This window comes from Podarcis gaigeae (assembly GCF_964106915.1).
Source record: "Podarcis gaigeae genome assembly, chromosome: 10".
Taxonomy (NCBI): Eukaryota; Metazoa; Chordata; class Lepidosauria; order Squamata; family Lacertidae; genus Podarcis; species Podarcis gaigeae.
The window spans coordinates 30,376,723-30,400,923 of NC_139686.1; the positions used below are offsets into that span (position 1 = coordinate 30,376,723).

The following is a 24,201-nucleotide window of genomic DNA, read 5'->3' on the forward strand; positions in this document are numbered from 1 at the left end:
AGCCGTGCTGCCGCTGCATTTGGCTCCACCCCGGCTCCTCCCTGTGTTACACGCATGTCATGTGCGTGTCATCGCCCTCCCAATCTTCTGCTCAGGTTGGCGCCTCTGTGACCTCAGCAATTGGGTGGGTTTTCTAGGATAGAGAGGGGATATTTTGCACCTGAAAAGGTCAGGAACAGAGGGAGTGTCAAAACCTTTGCCTGCTAGTCACTTTTAACCTGAAACTCCCTCTCCCACCACACCCTTTTATTCCAGTTTTTAACATGCAGGTCTCACATTCCTTAGGGGTAAGAAGAGTTGGGAGGAGTTTTAGGGAGAAGGAGGCTAAGCAATATTTACTAAATGCGAAATATTGAGAGCTGAAACCCAAATGCTATCTGCATAGACTCACCTGTTCATCTGCGCTGGGTTCGATTTCCTTCCAGTGATGCTCAAAAGTGTCTGTGTTTGGAACAGGTTTCTGTTCCATTGCTACATTGCGCTAAGAACAATTTGCGGAGCTTCTGTGGGATTGCTTACCTGTTTCAGATACACAGAAGCAATTTCCACGTAAGGTTTTGTGAGACACTTTCAGCCATTCATCACCGCTCTTTCTGACAATACGTAAAGATTTATGGTAGGGTTTGCTTCCTCGGGGTTGCCTCTCACGTTATTTTAAACACAGAAGTGCAGTCTTGGGAGTCCGTGCCTAAAGATGTGAGAAAATGTAATATTGGAAAGGTAATAAATGTGTCTGGGGGAAAACTTTTAGACATGTTGGGCAAGCTTCCAAACACATTTTGTGGAGCTTGTGCATCCTCATTCTTGAAATAGGCATTCAGGCCTTGACAAATCCAGGCACCTAATAATTTGATACCGGTGGCATCGGCAAACCTGAAAAATTATTTTCAGGTCTGCACAGGAGCTGGCATGGAAATGTTGATGCTGGTTCCTGAGCAATCTTTTCAGTCCAGTGGGTGCAGGACATAAGGGAGCCAAACTAAAAGCCCCATTTTCCCATTGTATCATTATTATTAGTTGTATACATATTTTATTATTGTTTCTAAATAGTCTAACATTTACCAATTCCCTACTATAACACCAAACTATAACCTGTTAAAGCATGAATAAAAATCAGACATATAAATAAAGCATTTTTTTTTTAATATTCAGTCCTCTTTGCCACATCAGTATCTCTGTAGCACCAGCACTGTTCTGGGATTAATTTTACTTTAATGTGTTTCTTTTTTCAGTTATTATAAATGCAGGGATTTCCAGCCACATCTTCAGTACTTCTGATCAAAGAGGCATTTTTGTTAGTAATATGAGGGGGGAAACTTCTGGTTTTTTCATTTGCATAGAAACGTTGTCACATCAAGTGCTCCAGTGCTTGCTTTCCTCTCCCCTCCTCATTCCCTTTTCCTTTTGTATCATGTTTATGAGATTCTGAGTCTGTAAGCAGGGACTGTCTTATCTTTTAATGCAGCACTCAGAAAATGCTTTATAAGTGCTAAGCAGCAATAACCGAAAAATGGCAAGAGGATTGTGTTTGAAAAAATAATGAAAAATTGGAAATGGTCTGAGTTGGTAGCATGTGTCTAGCTAGACATGGCACAGATTAGTGACAGAACATTTGGGTCCTTCCCACAAACCTTATTTAATGTCTTCATTAATAATCTTCATGGAGGAGTCATACTTGTTAATGACATTCATAGATGATGCTAAAATTGGAAGAGTAGTGGATATTAGCAAAGGGGAAAGAATAATATAAAGGGATGTAAAAGGAGCGAGGGGAAAGTGGACAGAAACGAACATGGACTGGTCAGAAAAGGCTCCACCTATGTAAATGCATCAAAGATTTTTGAATTATTTGTTTGTTCAGAAGCAGTGGAATATAAGTACTTTAAAATAAGTAAATTGAAGGCAGGCATAGGCTGAGACAGTGGACAAAATGTTCAAGGGATGAAATATTGTCAAAATGTTTTATTGATTCCTATTTTAAGGTCCTTAATTCAGAATGGGTTGTCCAGAAGGATTATCATGTGACCAGGGTGTAGAGTCTCCTGTTGGCCACAATTTTTAAAAGAGATTAACTAGAGCAATTTTGCTGTGACAAAGGCACTCAAATACTTATGACCAGCGGCGTAATGGCAGTTGTCAGTGCCTAGGGAGGGCAGGCGCCCTGAGTTCATTTGAAAGAGGGCTTGGTTATTAAACCACTCTGGCAATTGTAGCTCTGTGAATGGAATAGAGGACCCCTAACAAACTACAGTTCACCCTTAACAAACTACAGCTCCCATGATGCTTCAGGGGAGCCACGACTATTAAAATAGTATCATAATGCTGGTATAGTCCAGAATTCTAACATCTCCTTCTGTATGATGGGTAGAATGGCTCTTGCAAAAAAACACACAAAAAAACCCCTGTTGTTGCAGGAGTGAGACTCAATAACTTGGGGGCTCTTAGACTTCACTTTTCTAAATGATAGAAGGTTTATTTTTGCAATTTTAAAATTTATAACCAGCTAATCAATTCTCTGTGTGGCCCAGATATACTCTTTCTCCCTTTCCATCTGCATCCTTTTATTAACATTCACCCTTTCTCATATTCTTCTTAACCGAAGCTTCATGGGTTGCACCTTGAACACAGCTCAAGAGAGAGAGGGAGACAGAGAGAGATCCCCGTAGGTCTTTGTCAGAAGCAGCCCCAGGTCTCTCTAGAAAAGCTTGGCTGCATATCACCCCAGCCAGTTCTTATTATGGCCTCTCCAGTGGCACCTTTCTGCCTCTATGCCACCTCTCGCTTCTTTCTGAAGTTGTGCACAATCTCACTTCATCCCTCTTGAGTGGCAAGTCTTTAATCATATCTTCCTCTTGTACCGTCATGATTTTGACACAGGTGGAAGAAAATGCCTCTTCTCGCTGCTGTTGCTGCCACGGTGTTAGCTGTGACTGTCAATTCTGTCTCATTTTGTACTGTGTTTGGATGTGTGTTGCTTACAACTAGTACTTTACAGCAACTGACTTGGCTAAAGTTCTATCTGCTAAGTTACAAGGCAAATCCTGTGATGGTAGGGATTAGCTGAAGAATTGATTGCCAAGAATGTACAGTGCTATCTAGCCACTGCTGTGGTGGTGGTGGTAGTTGTGGTGGTTGTTATTTAACCACCCTTCAGCAGCAGGTTACAACAATTAAAACATGGTGTCAAAAACACTCTAAAGCAATGTAATGATCACAGAAATAAGGTGGGTCCTAAAAATATACACATCTCAGTTATCAAAAAGGTAAGGAGCATTTGCTGAAAGTTCTATAATGAAGATGCCAGATGCACGTCTGTGGGGAGGGAATTCCACAACTTAGGGGCTACCACAAATAATGTCCTCTCCTGCAGTAGCAGGAGGGTGGTGGAACAACCTTCTGTCAATCTTAGCACCCAAGAGGGTCCATAGGGAAGAAGGCAGCATTTCCTCCAAACTATGCCCACCTGCCCTACATCAAGTGTGGCTATGCCCACCTGCCCTACATCAAGTGTGGAGCACCAAAGAAACAATCAGGAGCTTAGAAGTGAGTTCTTGATGGTTCCTCTACATGCAGGGCTCACTAACAGCCCCACTGGGATTGGCTGCACTAGGGAGGTCCCCTTTGGGTGCTTTTGGTCCATTTGCAAGCTTGATTTCAATCCCTACCACACCTGTACTTCTAAGGGGATAATTGTAACCACCGAGCAGGTAATCAGTCATTGTATCAAGACACTTAGAACTTGTCACCTGATGTTATAATGAGGTTGGCCTGTTGGAAGTAGGGGAAGAGATTTAAGGATCCAACCCACTGACTGGATCCAATTCCTCAGCCCTGCTCAGTACATTGATGAGGTCCAGCGCCGAGGGCCTTCTGGCAGTTCCCTCACTGCAAGAAGCCAAGTTACAGGGAAGCAGGCAGAGGGCCTTCTCATTAGTGGCACTCGCCCTGTGGAACGCCCCCCCACCAGAGAAAAACAACTACCAGACTTTTAGAAGACATCTGAAGGCAGCCCTGTTTAGGGAAGCTTTTAATGTTTGCATAGGCGCCGACTCCATGGGGCCTGAGGGGGCCCGAGCCCCCTCAAAAATTCATTTGTGGGGGCTCCACCCCCTCAATAATTTAAGAAAATTATTAGTTATATTATGCTTTGTAAAATCACAAAATTATGTTGGTATTTTTTATTTTCCTTGTTTGACGATAGTTACCTTTTAAAATACATTCAGTAATGAGTTAAAACAAAGCCACTCCCGATCTAGAGAGGGGGTGGGGTTGCGGGCTCTCGACCCATCAACAATCTCGCGGGGCTGGCGGCGTCAGCCCTCGAGAAGCGGGGATTCCCCCTAGCTCATTAATATTCACCGCCCACGGCGGCAGCCAATCGGCTGCCGCAACGGGCGGGCCCTCACAGGTTCACTGAAGGTCGGGGCAGCCCGGGGCTCGCCCCTTTCGTTCCCCCAGCAGCAGCGGTTTGGAGGTCTTGGGCCCCCCCAATATTTTTTATAAGTCAGTATGGGCCCCCGCCCCCCCCAATATTTTTTATAAGTCGGCGCCCCTGAATGTTTGATGGACTATTGTATTTTAATATTTTGTTGGAAGCCGCCCAGAGTGGCTGGGGAAACCCAGCCAGATGGGCGGGATATAAATAATTATAATTATTATTATTATTATTAAGCTGCTCTCTAGGATTCCAGACTAGAGTTTCCTCCCTGAAGATGCTAGCAGGGACTGAACCTGGAACCTTTGGTATGCAAGGCACACGCTGGCCAATGCTGGCTGAGATTGGATTGAGCAGTCAACTGGAAACTCCCAATTCTGGCTGTTGTGACAGGAACTACTGCTCAATGCACCTGCTCCACCCGCAATTTAGGGAACTATACCATGGATGGGGATAGGGAGGGGAGGGGTAACACTAGTCTTGCTGAAATGTGGCAAGAATAAGTTGTTAGAGGGCAGAGCATCGTAGGGCTGGTGTCCTATGGCTCGGAGGTGCCTCTCAAAATAATAATGCTGTTCAGCATGCACCAAGCCTGCGTGCTTGTGGGATGACTTCTCAGTAATAAATACATGCTAGCAGCCATTGAACTGAGTGTCAGGAGAGCAAAAGGTATACCGGTATACAGTGCAGAAAACCTTCACTGGGCCTGTGCCTTTAGCAGATATCTGCAACTTGGTACCATTGAGTGAAAACATATGTAGATGAAAAAAATATGTACAGTGGTACCTCGCAAGACGAATGCCTCGTAAGACGAAAAACTCGCAAGACGAAAGAGTTTTTCGTTTTTTGAGTTGCTTCGCAAGACGAATTTCCCTATGGGCTTGCTTCGCAAGACGAAAACGTCTTGCGAGTTTGTTTCCTTTTTCTTAAAACCATTAATACCCAGGGAATCCGTGCTTTCGCAAGATGAAAAATTCGCAAGATGAAAAAACTCGCAGAACGAATTCATTTCGTCTTGCGAGGTACCACTGTATAGATAAAGTAAATGTAACAACTTGGGCTTTTTTTTATTGTAAGAGCAGCCCTGCTGGATCTTGCGGTGTTCCAAGTGTAGTCAGTATTATAAATATGAGCATTCTACATTATTGTTGATTAATGTTATAATTGTAACTCATCCATAAAATCCATCAGCCATGCTAAGATTTACCTGAAAATGTCTGCAAACTCCAGAAAGGTATGCCTTACTATTATTAGTCTTGTGTTCTGGGGGGAGTGTGACCAAAATCCAGTGAGTCACAGCATCAGAAATAGAATCACCCTCTCCTGATGCACAGCCCTGTCGTCGACTCACTAATCTGAAGTAATACAATGAAACTGCTGTAAAACAGCCAGACTGCAGGTTAGTCATGAGCAAAAGCGATATTCAGCATTTTACTTGCCAATCTTCGATCTGTATTCTACTCCTGCATAGAGTACATTGCTTGATGCCAACAAAAAAATCCCTTGAAAGAGAATGTCCAATGCAGAAGGAAGCGGATGAATTTTCTCATGGCTTTTGAGAGCTGCATCGTGCTAGAGAGTGAATATAAAATTCTGATGGACAGATGAATTTGGCTATGGAATCAAACACTTTTGAGGCAGTGATCAAAGCAGTAGAAGTTTTTCGACAAAACTGATGCTTGTATGGCCTCATCCTGCTGCAGCAGACTTTCCAAAAGCCCCAATAGAGAAGAGGTGGGGAGCAGCAGAGACTGGTTCTTTGCAGCAAATGGGTCACTGCACCAGCAGCCTCAGTCTGCCTTCAGTCAGCCCATGCCGTCTTGCCTTCTTACAACCAGTGCTTTGTCAGCTTCCTCCTTTTTAGACTCAGTCTTATGCTTCATGGAATACAGCTGTGTGGAGGAAGTGGACAAAACTAATATTACTTGGCTCTGACTGTCATTTGCTCTGGCTCCACCTACTGTTGGTCTCCTTACCTTCCATCCTACCAGTTCCAGTAGCCACCAGTCACCACCAGTGTGGAGCAATACTTTTCAAGTAATTTGCACAAAGGTGTCTATACAGTAGAGATTATGAGAGGAGAGGCAAACGTGGAAAGAAAATGGAGTTTCGAAGACCTTTTTCTGGCCTATAAAAATGTATTTCCCCCTCTACATAATTTTTAAGTTGTGAAATCAATATTTTGCAATCTTTTTGTCTCCTCCCCACTGCCGAATCCCAGCTTGTAGACTACATGGTGGAGCTATTGATAGAAGAAGATCACATAAATTGAACAACATAGCCCACCTTCATCCTGTGGATACTGAAATAGATAAAATCTATTAAGGTCACATTGTCTGTAGAATTCAATGACTTGAGGATAAGCAGAGATACCAGCTGCAAATTTCCACCATTCCCCTTTCCCATTGTCCAAATCAGGCTTTACTGATGCTTGCTTGCCGTTCCTAATTAGTTTCACCCTATTATACTCGCTCTTCTGCTTTTCCTCCTCTTGTCTGTTGCTGGTTCCTGTGCCTGCCAGTGATGTCTACCTTTGTCTCATGTACCCCCGGTATTTTCATGTAAGCATAGTCAGAAGTAACTCAGTCAAAAGTACCTTCATCTAAGGATAGTCGAAAGTACATTCATTCATACTTCCAACTGGTCTTTTCCACTCCACTGCAATTGGTTTATTTTGCACAGCCCTTTCTTCCATTTTGTTGTCTGCTGCTGCTGAAATATAAGAGTGTATTTTTTTATGTTGTAGTGTACAATAGCCATGCATATTTCAGCCATGTACAGATATTTACAAAACAGGTGCCTTCTCTGCGTGTTCCCTTTCAAAGTTAATGACCTCCCAGAGGAGTAACCCTGTTAGTCTTTGGCAGCAAAAAGACCAAAGAGTTTTGCGGTACCTTAAATAAAAGTTAATGAAGTGGCTAATCTATGACTGTAATTCTAACCATCAGAAGTAACTGTACAATCAAAAGTGAATTCAATGGGGCTTACTTCCAGGTAAATGGGAATAGGATTACAGCTTATCTCACTAGCTTGATTTCACAGTAAACTTGTCATCACATCTTGCTTTCCTCATTCTGGCATTAGTGAAGGTCAATTTAGCTCCCTGTTGATTTTTTGTTCATTGTGTCCTGAATTGTATGAATGGCTCCTTCAGTCATTGTAATGCGAATTAACCACATATAAGTCATTTTTGTTGCAACATTTTATTTCATAAATGTGGATATTAATCAGAAAATGGTTGTGTGTGTGTCTGCTGAAACATACCTCTCAAGCCAATTAATCTTTGAAATGCTTGTAGTAAATATGCTGTTGTGTTTGACAGCTTTAAATCCTTTTTGTGCCAATGCATTCCTACCATGTGAAAAAGAACAATAATACATTATGTGTTCCATTGGTTTTTAAATTCACAGCACAAACAGGACTGAGGGGAAAACAAGTTATGTAACAACAAAACTTCAGGGGACAGCAAAGCATTTGGGATTGGGCTGAAAGTGAGACAAGGACACTTTGAAAACAAATATTTTAATACAATGATTTAGGGAGTGAATTGATGGTCAAACCTAAGCAGTCAAATCCAGCTGGTTCTCCCCACTTGGACAAAGCAGTTTGGATTTTAACTAAGGAGTGTATAGAGGAGTCTACAGCTAACAAAAAATAAATAAATAACATTCACAGTAGGCAGAGGCTTAAGGTTAATATCCTAACCCAATTTAACCTGGGCATAAGCCACACTGAATCTAGTGGGGCTTACGTCTGATAAAAGATTATTTGTCTTCATGCATATAGGCTGATTGCAACAACAATTAGCTAACACCAAGTCAGCAAACTACAATTCAGAAAAAAGAAAAGCAACAAGGTACCTGTCAGGACAGCAGCAATTATATATCAATGAATATGTACACAGAGTACATTACAAAACAATTTATGAATCTATTTAGACATAATTTGCACATTAAAAATAATTGGCACAAACTAAGGCAAAAAGCATTCATAGCAAGAATCTGTGCTGTGATGGGGGTTGAACAGTTAGATGGAAGGAAATCTCCTCGGTGGTTCATTTTCAATGCATACCTTTGACAACCATAGCTTCATGCTGATGCCTTATGAAGGGATACGATCTCTTGACAAAGAGATACAATCTGTAGCTTCGCACTTCAGCTGCTCTTGAGAATGATCATTAAAGATTGTTATCTCTTTGACAGGCACCAATGTAAAGCTACAGGAAGTGTCTGAGATGAAGTATTGGGTCCTGCATAATGCCCATTACCAATAAAAAGCCTGCAATAGAGGGCAGAATGCCAAAACACACACAGACTACCCAAGCAATGCAGCTATCACCACTACTAACAAAATGGAGGGGGTATCTTCAGAGGCCCCAGAATAGCTTCTGGGGTGCTAGATATGGCCCCCAGACCATGAGTTGCCTGGTACAGCATAGGGGTTATACTCAGTTATCATGGGACTTAGCCTTCATTAATTTGTCTAGTTCTTTTCGCCATAACTTGGGTTAGTGAATTTCCTAAGTTGTTTAATGGTTTGTGTGAAGAAGCTCTTGTTTGTTTAATTTTTGTCTGTCCTGATATATCAGCCAAAAAACATCACTAGATGACCACAAATTCAAGTATTATGAGAGAGAGATAAGAATTTTCTATCACTCATCTCAACAGCGTTTTTGAGAAAATGCTCTATCAATTGTTTTAAATAAACTAGGAAAAACAATCATTTTCAGCTGCAAATTTTTGGACAAGGGAACACTTTCAAACATTTAGCTTGATCCAAATTACACTGAAATCACTTGAAAGGCTTCAAGAGTCTTTTGCTAAGGTTTGGAATGACATGTGGTACATTATTTATCTTTACATGCGCAAATAGTCCCACTGAAGCTGAGCTTCTGGCATGAGAAACTCTTTGTAAGATCAGAACTTCATTTAAATTTAACATGGCAAGAGAAGGCAACTGCATATCAGAAATTCAACAGTGTAGCATCATCTCGTGCCTGATTGTTATATATTCAACTTTAAAAAATATGTTGAGCTTTTAAAATTGGGCCCGAGAGGGGAAGAATTGGAACAGCGATACTCCATGAAAGGAGTTCTGCAAAAAGGCATGAAGTGAGAGAGAGCAACCTGCCTGGGCATTGCTTCAAAGCAATGGAGAGTATTTCAGACAGGGAACAGTGTGTAAGGTGTAAGTCATTTTCTCTTATTGTACAATATTGTATCTGTGTTTCTGCATGATCTTGGATTCCTAAGGCTGTCCTGCTCAATTATGTGTTTGTACTTTGCAAGGTAGGGACGCGGGTGGCGCTGTGGGTAAAACCTCAGCTCCTAGGACTTGCTGATCGCATGATCAGCGGTTCAAATCCCCACGGTGGGGTGCGCTCCCGTCGTTCAGTCCCAGCGCCTGCCAACCTAGCAGTTTGAAAGCACCCCCAGGTGCAAGTAGATAAATAGGGACCGCTTACCAGCTTCGTCACGCTGGCCACGTGACCCGGAAGTGTCTTCGGACAGCGCTGGCTCCCGGCCTCTAGAGTGAGATGAGCGCACAACCCTAGAGTCTGGCAAGATTGGCCCGTACGGGCAGGGGTACCTTTACCTTTACCTTTTACTTTGCAAGGTACGCTATGGAAAGAAAGAGGAACTGCTTGGGACAAATTCAGACTATGGAAGACATTATGTACTTGTAGGAACAAAGGAGGAGGAAAGGGAAATTGAGACATCTCCCCTTCCCTTGTAGAACAGAGTTGCAAATGGAGACAGGAAGATGTTTGATTTGCCCTCAGCAAAAACAGATACCTGTAGTTCGGTTTCAACCCAAGGTGTAATTGCTGTTGTCTGGTGCAATGCATTCTCTTTCATCACACTTGGTTGGTAACAATGAGCCCTGAAAACTTTGATTCATAGTTTCTCAATGTATAAGTAGCTCTTGAGCCCTTCTCAACTGTGTATACTCACAGCAGCTTATAGGAAGATCAACGTGTGGTCCAAGCTGGGCATGGAGGGGTTTGGTAAAGATTTCTGTGATCACTGCAGCATTTCCCCCACCTGCTACATTCATAGGAATCTTCACAGTTGTGTCCATATGTTCAACCTCCCTCCCTTTGTGTACCTAGTCATGCCTTAGGAGTCATGCTTATGTAAAGTGGGAGTGAAAAACAGTAATAATAGACCCTCATGACTAATTTTATTATGCTGCTTCATTTCTTAATATTTTACATCAAGACTCTTGGGTGCTACAAGGGTGATTATTGACTAGGAGTAGACTACTCCCCACAAGTCCAATATCCCATTTGTCTTTGGGACCATCTGTGCAGTGGAAATCAATGGCCACAGGAAGGCAGCCTGCTTTGGAAAAGAAGCAAAGAAGAAAGCATTTTAAATAGTAGGGATATAATTGCAAGAACTGCCTGTATATATTGCATGCAGCCCTCCGCTCTCCTCTTTCTAAATTGGTTGCTACGCTTCCCCTTTCCCAAGGGTTGGCACATGCTGGTTGCTTCACTCAAGATGGCTTCAGCTGTGGCAGCCAAGCTAATAGGGGTTGACAGGCACTGTCTGGAGGGAGTCATGGACTCTATGAAGTTGACAGAAGCTTGTCAGCAAGGGCCCTCAGGCACCTCCAGAGTCAGGCAGTCGATTCACTCTGTCCAGCTCCAAAAGGGACACCCCCTCCCCCCCCCCAAAACCCCACTGTATCATTTAGTTTGGGTGGTATTTGAAGAGTTGCTTCTCTTAACCTCCCTGTCCACTGCTCACGACATGGGATGCCTTGTGTGGGGCTGTGTGTGTGAGCAAGACATTTGCACTGACTTATCTCCTTAGTTTTAGTGTGACACTAGAGAACAAGGCCCTTCCCTGAACCAGCCATCCTCTCCCTACACACCCAAACCGGCTGTGACAGAGTGGTACATTTAAAAGTATATTTCACAAGCTTTGCCTTCTGGGGAAAATTTGCCAGCTAGAAACTTCCTCCACCGGCTCCCCTTGACAGACACAGCCTCATCCCCGCAAATCTGCCCACAAGGAGGGTGAGGAGGCTGCAACTTTCTCTCTCCAGAACACACACCTGGTGTTCATGCATATTTCATTCTTTGCGCATTTCGCTGCAAAGATCAAATCTTTTCATAGCTGATGCCCTAGAAGGCCTGCTTTGCTTGCCAAATATTGTTTCATTGGAGCTTTCCTCCCTTCCCTTTCGATAGTCCAGGCCCTCCTCTTCTTTTCTTGTGGAATGGCTGCTTCCCCAATCCCCAACCCCAGACTGCCTGAGAAAAGGTCATTGTCCCTTTCATATTGGCTGCTCCTCGCTGTGAGCCAGTGTGGCTTCTGCTCTGGCAATAGAAAGGGATAAACAGGGAGGAGGGGAGGACAGAGCCCTCCAGACAACAGCTTATAAGGACGGAGAGTCTGAGGAGAACAGCAAGAGAAAAAGGCACACTGAGAGGATGTTAAGAATAAAAAAAGAAAATAGAGAGAGAGGCTGACAGGGAAAACACACACACACACACACACACACACACACACACGAAATGAAAGCAGTGGGAGAAGAAGACAGCAAATAAAAAGTTTCCTAAGACATTTCAGAAACCATTGTTGAAGAGGCACCTGTTGGGCTCCAAGCTAACTAGTTCGCTTCTGAATCTCACAGAGTTTTCTTCACTTTTCGGACCAGCATTGATATAGGAGGCAAATGCGAGAATTGCCTTATTATAAGGGTAGCATGTGCATCTGCTCTGAGGCATCTGGGAGGTAGCAAGGAGCCCACAGAAGGAGGGTGTAGTAACACTGACCCCCCAAGGATTTTCAGTCATATGAAAGGAAGGGAGTGGCACCAATGTTATTGTAGCATTCACTAGAAATGCATAAATTAGTGAGCAATCTTTCCTCCTAAACCAGCCATGTGGTGCCCTGTAGGTGTTGTTGGACTCCAATTCCCATCAGTCCTGAACAGCATAGCCCATGGTCAGGGATTATGGGAGCTGTGGTCCAGCAACATTGATTGTCCCCTAAACTAATGTGCACATGTATACGGGATATGCCATAGGGGTCTGGGGGCAGTTCAGTATGACAGCTGCACATTGCTCCTCTGAGAATCCTAATTGCACTACCCTCCTGACATCTGGGGCTTTTGCCCTGCCCCAGTTATATATCCATATAGCATTGCAAACATGGATCTGGACTGGGCAGGAAGAGGACTAGACAAAGACATTGACTTTAAAAGAGGATTGGACAAGAGGGCTAGTGATGGAGGAGAGGGCTAGTGATGGCTACTAGCCATGTTGGCTGCGCTGTCCCTTCATGGTTGGAGGCAGCAATGCTTCTTAACACCAATTGCTGGAAACCACAAGAGAAGAGAGTGGCCTTGTGTTCTAATCCTGCTTGTGGGTTTCCCACAGGCATCTGATTGGCCACTGTAAGAACAGGTATGTTGGATTAGACGGGCCATTGGCCTGAACCAGCAGGCTCTTTTTCTGTTCTTAAAAAGTAGTTGGTAGGTGGGGTTACACGGGGGAAATGGCAGCCAGCATGGGAAGGGTTACGCATGGTCCTTCTTAACGGCAAACAGGAACATTAGAACCTGAGTCAGGCCATTTGTCAATCTAGCTCAGTATTGCTTCCTGAAATTGCTTGGCAGGGGCTCACTGGAGTTTCACACAGGGGACTCAATATACCAGGCATTAAACTCAGAACCCCATCTGCATGCGAAGAGTGCGCTCTGTGCTCCACTGCTGCACCACAGCTGTCTTCAAACGCTGCTCTGATCTCAGGCATTCTTATCTGGACTGCCAGCAGCAGCATCACCTTGGCCAAAAGGGCTTGGCGTTGGCTTATATTTAAACTGATCTTGTGTTTGTACTACACCATTTGTCCATATGAACCCCAAAGCACATAGCGACTTTTATTAACTGACTGTGCACATTTAAGACGCCACGTTTTCCTTTGCTTGCTGCACAGCTTGCCACTTGTTGCACAGCAATATACTTCGGCAAGAAAGGAAATGAAGAAAATGACGTACCGAAACAAATTACAGAGTTTTCGGAGGTACAGCAGGCAAAATTAATGATGCAGCCTTGACATTTGGCTGAGACCTTAGGCTACCTGTGATGTTTAGATTGTTCCACTGGCTCTTTTTAATGAGCACCGACTGATCAGGAGTCAGGACCTTGGTTCTGTGTCTCTATAAATGACACTGCTATGTGCACAGTGCTGCACTCTAACAGTGTTAATCAAAATCGCCTCCTGAATTACCAGTGGAGTAATTACAGAATGCTTGGGTATTCCCAGTGGTCCTCTGTGCATGCTACCGGGGCCCTGCGCCATAGGTTCATGTCCTTGTGCTATAGCCGTTGCACAAATTGTTCCACATTTGCTGCTGCTGCGGGTGGGTGGATTTCTTTTTGGCCCGGCAGAGTGGAGAGAAGCAAGGAGGAATTTAACTTTTCCTGTCACTCAGGGCATTCTTACCTGGCTTTCTGAAGGTTAACCGGATGACCACTTGCAGCTTTTACAATTAAAGTCCTCAGGCATAGTTGCTGTCATTGGAGGGCCATGCTTATGAGAAGGTCTGCTTTGGGATTGGAGATGACAGTGCTGGTCTGGATTTCTCCTCCAGATAGTTTCAGTGTGAATGTAGTCCCCAGGGACGTAGCAAATATAGATTGCTTGGAATCTATGTAAATAAAGTGGAGGCCAGCAAACCATAGGCAGGTCTGCTGTGAAGATGCTGCACTTTCTGTGCTTTGCTGCTTCCCATCTTGACCCAGATTTGTCTATACATCAGCCAGGTTCCACCAGTGATGTCCACTGTAAAACGAAAAGTACACGTAGCGCAGCCTTCACACACTTCATACAATGGGAGTTGTGCTCCAAAACATCTGGAAGGCACCAGGTTGGCAAATGCTGCATTAGAGTAATCCAGCTGTTGAGCTAATAGCAAAGGGGTATTTGGGGAGATAACTATCAGTTAATTATGATCTCAGTTTACATTTAAGATTTAGCAATGGGAATATTAATTTACAAATATATGCACTGCCAAAAGCAGAAGACAGTTTCGGGGAATAGTTATTAGTATTCTCAGAGTTCGTTTCTCCTATTCACACGTCACCCTGTGGCAACAGGATTTTCCAGCCTACCAGGGTGAGAAAATGATGTGGTTTTGGCTTTGTCACATTGATGGAGGCGCTACTATGCACAGTGTACTTTTCTAATGATTTAAGACACACTTTTAAGACTAACAGCAAGAGCCTAAAAATGCAAGCTAAGATTTTCAGAATTTTGATACAAATTCTCCAGATTTCATGAAAGCTCCTGCTAGATGGCAAGTAATCTTCAGGCAAGAAAAGCCGCTACTTAAGGTAGTACAGATGTTGGTAGTTACATACGCAGATTCCCCCAGCTGTACCTGTTAAATAGGGGCACAATGCCTGCTCTCTCATTATGCTTATCTCTCATTGCTGGGACTTTATGCATACATCATAAATTACTACTATTAATAATAATGTGAATGATGAGGCCTATCATCCTAATGGACTCCTTTGACTGACAGAATAGCATCCGTCTTGTCTATGGTGCCAGGTATTGCAGGTTTTCCTGGTATATAATGAATTCTGACATTCTGAATATTATGGGATATGGATTTTCATGGTGGTATGAAGAAAATGATAGGGATATGGTGTTGTCTATGTGGAAGTGGAAAATGCATGATGTGGAGTTATTTTCACCACACTTACTTAGCAGGGCTTGTCAACTCTCGGAGCCCATGTGTGCTCCTGCTGCTGCTTCTCTCTGCCTCACTGTGAGGAGCTGACTTTTCGCATCAGGTAAAAAGCGTCCCTATTTCCATTTGACAAATGTGTGAGGTGGGGATGCTGTGCCTCAGCTGTGCTTGTTCAAGAAGAGGAGGAGGAGATCTGAGAAGCTAGCAGAGTCTCCCTTAACCATTGTTCTTTTTATTGGCATATATCAGAAACCTAGGAGCGGGTAATGGTATGTGCAATATTCCCCAGGCAAGATGTTCAGACTCTCTTCGGGTGAATAATTGATGCTCCAGAAGCCAAGCAACTGGTTCCTGATACTACATCCTGATAGTCAGGGGATGGAGGCTTTGAACTGACTCTATATGTTGTGTTTAAGTGCCCATCTGATCATTTCTCTTTTGAGCACATTCACAATTACACTCTCACTAATACTGTATAATTTGGTGCCCCAGAAACAAGGCAACTGCTGGTGTTCGGAGGCTAAAGTTTTGAACCAACCCCAGGTGTTGGGATGACTATTTATTTGATCATTCCTCTTTTTAAAACATTTGCCTTTGGATTTCTGCTAATACTGAAAATTGAAATTGCTCCCAGTATGAACACATGTAAATCTTTTTCTTTTCTTTTTTTTAATGGAGCTTTCCCAGATTGGGTATATGGCTTGTTTGTTGCAACCTAAGTCAGTGCAGGAAGAAAGAGAAACATCATGGGTTAAAACCAGTCATGTGAAGACCATACTAATTACAAAGGCAGGTCCTAAATGCTTTTACCCATGGGTAGGCAAACTAAGGGCCGGAGGCCGGATCTGGCCCAATCGTCTTCTAAATCCGGCCCATGGACGGTCCAGGAATCAGCATGTTTTTACATGAGTAGAATGTGTGCTTTTATTTAAAATGCATCTCTGGGTTATTTGTGGGGCATAGGAATTCGTTCATTCCCCCCCCCCCCTCAGAATATAGTCCACCGCCCCCCAAGGTCTGAGGGACAGTGGACCGGCCCCCTGCTGAAAAAGTTTGCTGATCCCTGCTTTTACCCATGTTCATTTTGCTGTCCTTGGTTCTCTTCCACCACATTCTTATTTACTTGTGATATTTAAATATGATTAATACCTCCACTGTTAGAGGCTGAATGCTTCTAAATGTCAGTTGCTGGTAACTGCAGGAGGGAAGAGGTATGTTGCACCCAGGTCCTGCTTGTGGGTTTCCAGTAGGCCTCTGGGTGGCCCCCATGAGAACAGGAAGCTAGACTAGATGGGCCTCTGGCCTGGTCCAGCAGTCCCTTCCGATGTTCTTTTGAAGGACAGTTATGGCATGATGTATGGTGTTCAGGCAGTGAGGACCTGAAATGTTCCCAGGTTACTTACAAGTGGAAAATTTATTTTTAAATGTGTTAACTATGGGGACCTTTATTGGAAGTGATTTCATGAGCAATACTCTAGATTTTTTGGATGAGATTTTTAACTGAGAAACATTTTTTAACTGAGAAACATTTTTTAACTGAGAAGCAGAGAAGCGGACACGGAGCAATGGATGCAAACTATAAGAAAGAAGATTCCACCTAAACATTAGGAAGAACTTCCTGACAGTAAGAGCTGTTCGACAGTGGAATTTGCTGCCAAGGAGTGTGGTGGAGTCTCCTTCTTTGGAGGTCTTTAAGCAGAGGCTTGACAACCATATGTCAGGAGTGCTCTGATGGTGTTTCCTGCTTGGCAGGGGGTTGGACTCAATGGCCCTTGTGGTTTCTTCCAACTCTATGATTCTATGATTCAGTAGGTGGACTATTTTGGTGTTGCTTTCCCCTGAAAATTTGTTCATGAAATAACTTCTGAAAGACATGACACTAAGCATGAAACATTATATAAGGAGTCGTCCTAGAGGGGCTACAACAGTGCAGTTTCACTAAGTCTAAATTGCCCGGCAAATTTGTCCCATGTGAAACTTCTTGCAGGTTCCTTAGATATACTCATCCTTTCCCACTCACTCTTGCCAGAGGCCTCTTCCACAACTGGGACTCAACATCCACACTTCTCTCCTCAGTCATTTATGCTACTTGAAGTGATGCAGCACCCCACCCCCTTCTGCCCTTCTAAGATGCTGGATCTATATGGTCAAATATGGTTGTAAGAAGAGCCCTGCCAGATCAGACCAAAGGCCTATCCAGCCTTCAGTTTCCCATACCAGATGCTTCTGGGAAGCCCTCAAGAAAGGCATGAGGTCAACAGTGCTCTCTGCTGTTGAATCCTAGTGACTGCCATTTGGGGGCACTGCGCCTCTCATTCTGGAGGTAGAAATACAGCCATGATGCATAGCCTTAGAGTCCATGCATTTGTCTAATCCCATGCTAATGAGAGAAAACACTGACAGTATATTTCATTGTTATTCGTGGTTTTGCTGGAAACGATGTCAATCTGGGGACTTTTAACTCCACAAGACATGCAGTGGTAAGATGGTTATAAAACTATGTCTGCCCATTGATTAAAATCAAAGCCCCTGGAGTTAAATGTTAATACCAGTGGCAGTTCTGTATGTAAGTGCTGTTCACTTGCCAGTGGTGTTATGTGAACAGTTTTGGACATCTGTTCATTTCTTCTCTCACTTGGATTTCACAGATCTTAAAGAAAAGAGGTTTCAGGACACACATTGTTCATTGAAAACCTCAGGATTTTTTTATGGGAATTAATATCTGTACCTGTGCAAATTGCACCTATATCTATGAATGCCCCAAGCCTTCATTGTAGCCAATTCCAGGTGCTCTCCTTGAGCTCAGAGTCCCTTATTCCCAGGCGCAGGAACAGAATAAAGCAGGAAAATGAGACAAAGTGTAAAGCGCAACTTGATGTGGCTAATTACTTGACAGTGGGCATAAAAAGGGGATTAACTGGTGCCTCTAGGGATTGTCGCTGAATCCTAATCTTATCTTTCCCTCTCCCTTCCCCAGCCATTTGAAGTAATGAACTAGTTATAAATAGCTAATTAGTTAATTATATGCTGGCCTACATGCAGCATCTTGTAATGTGAAATTCCCTGGACCCCTGCAGTAGGGAGTCTCAGCTGTGGGGAGGGAAGCAGGTGGGGGGATTAGGAATGTGATTGATGCTTGGAAGGATTTGCAGAACTCAAGTGACCACAGGGAACACAGAGAATGTAATTAATTTAGTAAACGGGTGCAATCTATCCTATCCAAGGGGCTAGTCCGTTATCTTAGCAGAGTAAAGGGATCAAGGAGATAAACAAGCCCAAAGTTTATTCAGCTGTTGTAGTCTGAAGATGCTACATATTCTACGCACGAGAATAGGGTAGCGTCCAATTAATCAAGATCCAAAGGAAATGAAGAAGAAGAAAAAGTGCATGGCAAAAGCCACTGCATTGTGAACTAAAACGCTCTCTTCGTTAAGTAATACTTAGTTCAAAGAAAGCCATTCTTGGATATGATTGAGGAGCTCCTTCTTATTGGCTCTCTGAACAGAAGCTTTCTTTGAAGTAAACATTCCCTGATGAAGAATGCATTTTAGCTCAAAACATGGTAGGGTTTCTCAACAAATTGAAGTTTCACACATTACCTTTTCTTCCTTTTTATTTTATTTTTTGCATCTTTGCATTCTGACATTGTAAAGCATGTATCATGTCAGCAGCCCCAGAAGCTGAGTCCCTTGTATCCTGATTTTTTGAAAGCACCTCATATATTTGGAGACATTGCATAAGTAATGTGGTCAAATAAGAACAGATATAACATGCATCGATAGGCCTGGATTCACCATTTGGCTAAATGTGCTACTGTACTTAATTCAGAGCTGCAAAACTGCTGCACGGGATTGGGGAACTTTTGGCCTTGCAGATGTTGCTGAACTACAACTCCCAGCAACCCAAGCAAGCAAGGCCAATAGCCAGGGATGATGATGGGAGTTGTAGTTCAGCAACATCTACAAGGCCAAAAGTTCCCCACACCTCCTTTATAGAGTTCTCTAGCTGCCTCCACCTTGTTTCGATCCAGGATTTCCCCCACATAACGTCGTCTTCTTTCTTTCCCCATTCTGTTTTATATCTCCTTTCCCTTTCTTTTTCTCAATTACCTTCCTCCCTCCTATGCCGTGATCTATCCCTCTCTCCTTTCCTGGCCCTGGTCCCTCTTGCAGGCATGCGAATCCTGGTGAATTTGCTTTTGGACACCCTGCCTATGCTGGGGAACGTTTTGCTTCTCTGCTTCTTCGTCTTCTTCATCTTTGGCATCATTGGGGTGCAGCTATGGGCTGGTCTGCTGAGAAACCGCTGTTTCATGGAAGAGAACTTGACAATGTGAGTGATGGGGAGAGGGAACTGTCTGTGAAGCAAGCCTCTCTTATCTTTACCCCTTCTTAACTTCCTTTGTTGCTGAGCTAGTTCACAACCTTAGGGAACGATCACACTAAACATATCCACTACAGCAAATGATTTCCACTTGTGCACCCTTGCACCCTCCCCAAATCAGGTCCAGGGGTTTTTTGGGGGGGGCACACAGAACATATATAGGGGTGCATGGCTTTTGGGGGGCAGAGGGGAATAACCACATCAGACAGCATAGCAGGCAGCTTCGCAGTCTTCCTTTTACTAAAAAGATGCAAAGTCTGGGAGGAGCCACTGAGAAGGCCCTCTCTTGCGTCGCCACCAAGCGTGCCTGTTAGGGTGGCAGAACCAAGAAAAGGGCTTCCCCCAAAGATCTCAGAGTCTAGGCAGGCTCATATGGGAGAATATGGTCCTTCACATAGCCTGGGCCTAACCTGAGCGTGCATTTCTGAGTGTGCATTTTATTTTTATTTCTTTTTCACTTTTCCACTTAAAAATACACTAAGAAGCCAACAAAGAATGCCAAACTCTAGCCCACTAAAACAACATGGACACTGATAAATAGTTTTGACATACAAATCAGGAATTTAAAGCATCCTTATAGCCGAATCAGAGATTTTTTTAAAAACTCAAGCAGCAGCCCTAGCAAGCTGTTATTAAAACCCTACCAAGTCCCTTGAACCAGATCAACAATATATTTTTTATATATAAAGCTAATTCATGTCGCTTTATGAATATTTTCAAGGCTGCATTTGCAGTATGTCTTCATTACAGGCTTAAAGAATGACACAGTGTGCTCTGTTCCTATCAAAGGCAAAATGGCTGTGATATTTGGCTGCTGCTACCAACAGCCAACTTCATCCCGTGTCCTGCCAGCTTTATATTCTGTATATTACACAAATGATAAAGGAAGCAGTCCTATCAAGTAGAGACTGCCAGTCCACAAAAAGACTGACCTATGGCCAGAATCTGGGGTCCCCTACTAAGTGAACCTTCTGGTCCTGCCTAGGAATCAAATAATGTGTTGATTTTAGTTCTTTCGGTTTTTTATTTTTTCCAATCTTAAATTTAAAATTGGAAATATAAATCTATTAAATATGCAATAAAACAAATCCTCGTGAAAATTATTCAGCATTTTAGTGCATTTCCCCCAATTAACACATATTTGTATGCCGTTTTAACTCACGTACACATTTTTGCAAGCAATTTTTCCTAATTCAACGCACTTTTGCATGTTCTTTCACTAGTTTATTCATTTTTATGTACATATATACCTTTTTGTACACATTGTTTGGTTTGAAAACTCCATTACAAAATTCAGTTATGTGTAAATTTTGAAGGATGGCTGTGTTTCAGAAAGTTTAAATTTGAAAAATCTGGCTTTAAATGCAAACAGAATCAAATTCCTTCCCATCCCTAGTCCTGCCCTTCCTAGGCCACCCACAACTCCTCTCTGCCCCTCCTGACTCCCAAGATATTTACATCTGAGAAAAGCTTGGTTGCCATTGGCTAAGAGATGCTAGAATGTGTTTTTATCTCCAAAACAGTCATTAAACAAAAAAACAAAAAACCTGTCAGCATGATTCATATGATTCATGCAGAACCTTCTATTTTTAATCTGAATGATAATCACTAACAAAATGGCCATTTGATTGGAATTACCCAGTAAATGCCTATTAGGCCCCTATGCTTTCTCCTCTACCATATTCAGTTTCAGATGTTGCTTAGCAACCTCGCACATGCTTCCCTACGTTGCCCCCCTGCTGTTTAGAAAAGGTTTCCTGACAACCTGGCTGACAACCCAGGGAAGGCAGGGTCACGATCTCTGGTTGGCTGCCTAGATCACCTGGCTGTTGGCCCTGACCCAAGTGCTCAGGCCCTGTGGATTTGTAATGCTAGAGATGTGTCATTTGGAAGTTGTAGATCAGCCTCCAGGCCATCTCTCACATTCCTCAGCAGGAGATGCAGCCAATCCTGACTCTCTGATGTATGCACCTTTATGATACATTTTTTTAAAGCAACATGTCTGGTGCATTCATGTTACATTTTCAGGTCTGTGCTTAAAACACCTTTGGCATACCTCCGAAAAATAATGGGCGAAGCAGCCCATAGCTACAGCAGCTGATCCTGCCATTCCAGACTCTGCTGTAATATTCTAAGATTATTCACGGTCTTTTAAATTTTCTACAAATCTCGAATTCTGTGGGATTCTACAGTTTTAAGTTTGGATTCAATATTATGGGAAGTATTGCTGTCAGATGTTAGGAAATAAGTATGTTAAATACTTCCATACACTGGCACAGTCCCAGATTACCCATTTGCTGCATGAGGCATACATCTGCTATCTATTTTAGTTCTGACTACGTGGAAAGTATGCCACTTAGGGAAGAAAAATGAATTAAAACTTGCACTCTTACTGTGGCCTTTCTTAAAACCTTCCCCCCGCCCTCCCCAATGTCTAGAAATTGATTTTTGCTAGGGGCTGTAGCTCAATTCAGCTGATTCTCTAGACCACTGTTTGGGTCATCCTGAATGAGCCACAGACCCATTCACTCTCCACCCTTCCTGCTGTCTCTCACTGTTTCCTTTCCCTGTGTAATTTCTGTTTCCCTAGAATTAGAAACTTCCTGTTTTATTAATCTGGTTTGGAGTGATGAGTGCTAGCCATAGTTTGCTAAGTCAGACATCACAGAAAACTGTGGCTAGTGTTAAATGGGAAACCAGCAGCTCATTTTCTGTGACACTACATGATCCTTAATAAGCTATATCCCTGTAATAGCTGGTTGGAAGGTTATTGTGATCATGGTACTGCCCATCACCAGGAATATTAACTCTAGTGTTTGCAATAACAAATTAATTAGTGTGCCTTTTGTGTCCCCTCAGACAAGGTAACATTACCCTTCCTCTCTATTATCAACCTGAGGAGGACGATGAAAAGCCCTTCATCTGTTCACTGTCAGGAGATAATGGAATCATGGGCTGTCACGAGATTCCCCCACTGAAGGAGCGAGGCCACGTTTGCTGTTTGGACAAGGATGACTATTACTACTACACCTCTGTAAGACAGGAGTTCAACGTCAGCGGCATGTGTGTCAACTGGAACCAGTATTACAATGAGTGTCGCACGGGCAATGCCAACCCACACAAAGGGGCTATCAACTTTGATAATATTGGCTATGCATGGATTGTTATATTTCAGGTAATCTGAACTGAGATGTCCAGGAACCAGTCCGAAGTCTATAAATGTGACCTACACTTCTTCTCATTAGTGATATACAGTCCTTTACTGAAACAGTAGTGTGGGTCTCATCATATGTTGTATTATTCATGTGGTGATAGCATAGTTGTCAGGCTACTTTTGTGATGGAAATATTACAGTGGGTGCTTGAGTTGGAAACATGATCTGTGTGGGATGCACGTTCGCAACCCACAGTGTTCACAACCTGTGCCTGTGCACGCGCAGGTTGCGATTTAGTGCTTCTGCACATGCGCAACCACTGAAACCTGGAAGTAACCTGTTCCGGTACTTCCGGGTTTCAGCGGTCCATAACCCGAAAAAACGCAACCTGAAGTGGCTGTAACCCGAGGTATGACTGTATATGGGTTGGATCAAAGATGAGGAACTTGTAGTCATCCAGATGTTCTTGGACTCCAGTTCTCATCAGCTCCAGCCATTATGGCCAATGGTCAGGGTTATGGGAGTTGGAGTCCAAAAACATCAGAAGAGCCACAGTTTCCCTATCCCTGGGCTACAGGCAGAAGGATGTGATCAGGTTGAAGCTAGAGGTCAGCCACTGGTTCAGACAAACAAGGATGAGAACCAGAAATGTAGTCAAAAGATGGGCTGGTGTTGGGACACAGGGTTGGGCAGAAACGAACCAAATGGCCAGAGTCAGGAATACACATATATGTTAGGTAGGTACCAGATGTAGAGTAGCCCTCTGTGCTGTTCCTCCATCTTATGAGTTATTCAGACAGAGGAGCTCAACTTGAACTGGGAAGTCATATAGCGCCAGGCAGGTCTCAGGGCCATGGCTGGACAGAGCAACAGCAGATTGTACTCTGGCATGTAGAGCTGCAGCATAACAAAGATTAGGCTGGAAATTCCCTCAGTTCTTTAAGAGCTGTCCTGGTGGGGCAGGGAATAATTCACCTGTATGCTGTGGCAATAGTCCTTGGTTGAAGTCCTCCAGTGCCTTTACATCAACATACCACCATTTGGTAGCACAGCAAGATATGATGATGATGATGATTAAAAAGCTTTGCTCCATAAGGAAAAGCCAATGAGGATATCAAACTTAATATCTTTCTTGTTGTAAGATATTACTGTTCCTCTTACTCAGTAGGCCTTTGGAATAGGGTGAACTTAAAATTCCATTCACCTGCAGCAATAGCTTGATAATGTGGATGACAACCAGTTGTCATGAATTGTTATGTCTTAGCTCCTTGAGTATTTACTCAGTGCAGCAGTGGGTTGCAATGAGCCTGTCAGGGAATACAAACCATCATGATTATCGTCCATATGTTTCATCTGCTCAACTACCACTTAAACCGTGAACTCACTAATTGTTTCCAAATATAAGGATATTAGTGTATAACTCCTGACTTTCCCGCTCTCTTTTGATGATTAAAAGACTGCATATATAACTGGTATTAAAGCATCTGAAATGTGTTAGAGAGAACTACTTCTG

General features: G+C 43.2%; 1 protein-coding gene across 7 annotated transcripts in view; it reads left to right on the forward strand.

Moving 5' to 3' along the window:
• Positions 1-24,201, forward strand: part of CACNA1I (calcium voltage-gated channel subunit alpha1 I) — a 376,846-nt gene that overhangs the window by 260,049 nt on the left and 92,596 nt on the right. For all 7 annotated transcript variants that reach the window (XM_083701729.1, XM_083701730.1, XM_083701731.1 and 4 more), the window contains 2 exons: positions 19,324-19,483; positions 22,394-22,709. In XM_083701729.1, the coding sequence (XP_083557855.1) occupies positions 19,324-19,483; positions 22,394-22,709 (476 nt within the window). The remainder of the gene's footprint in view (positions 1-19,323; positions 19,484-22,393; positions 22,710-24,201) is intronic.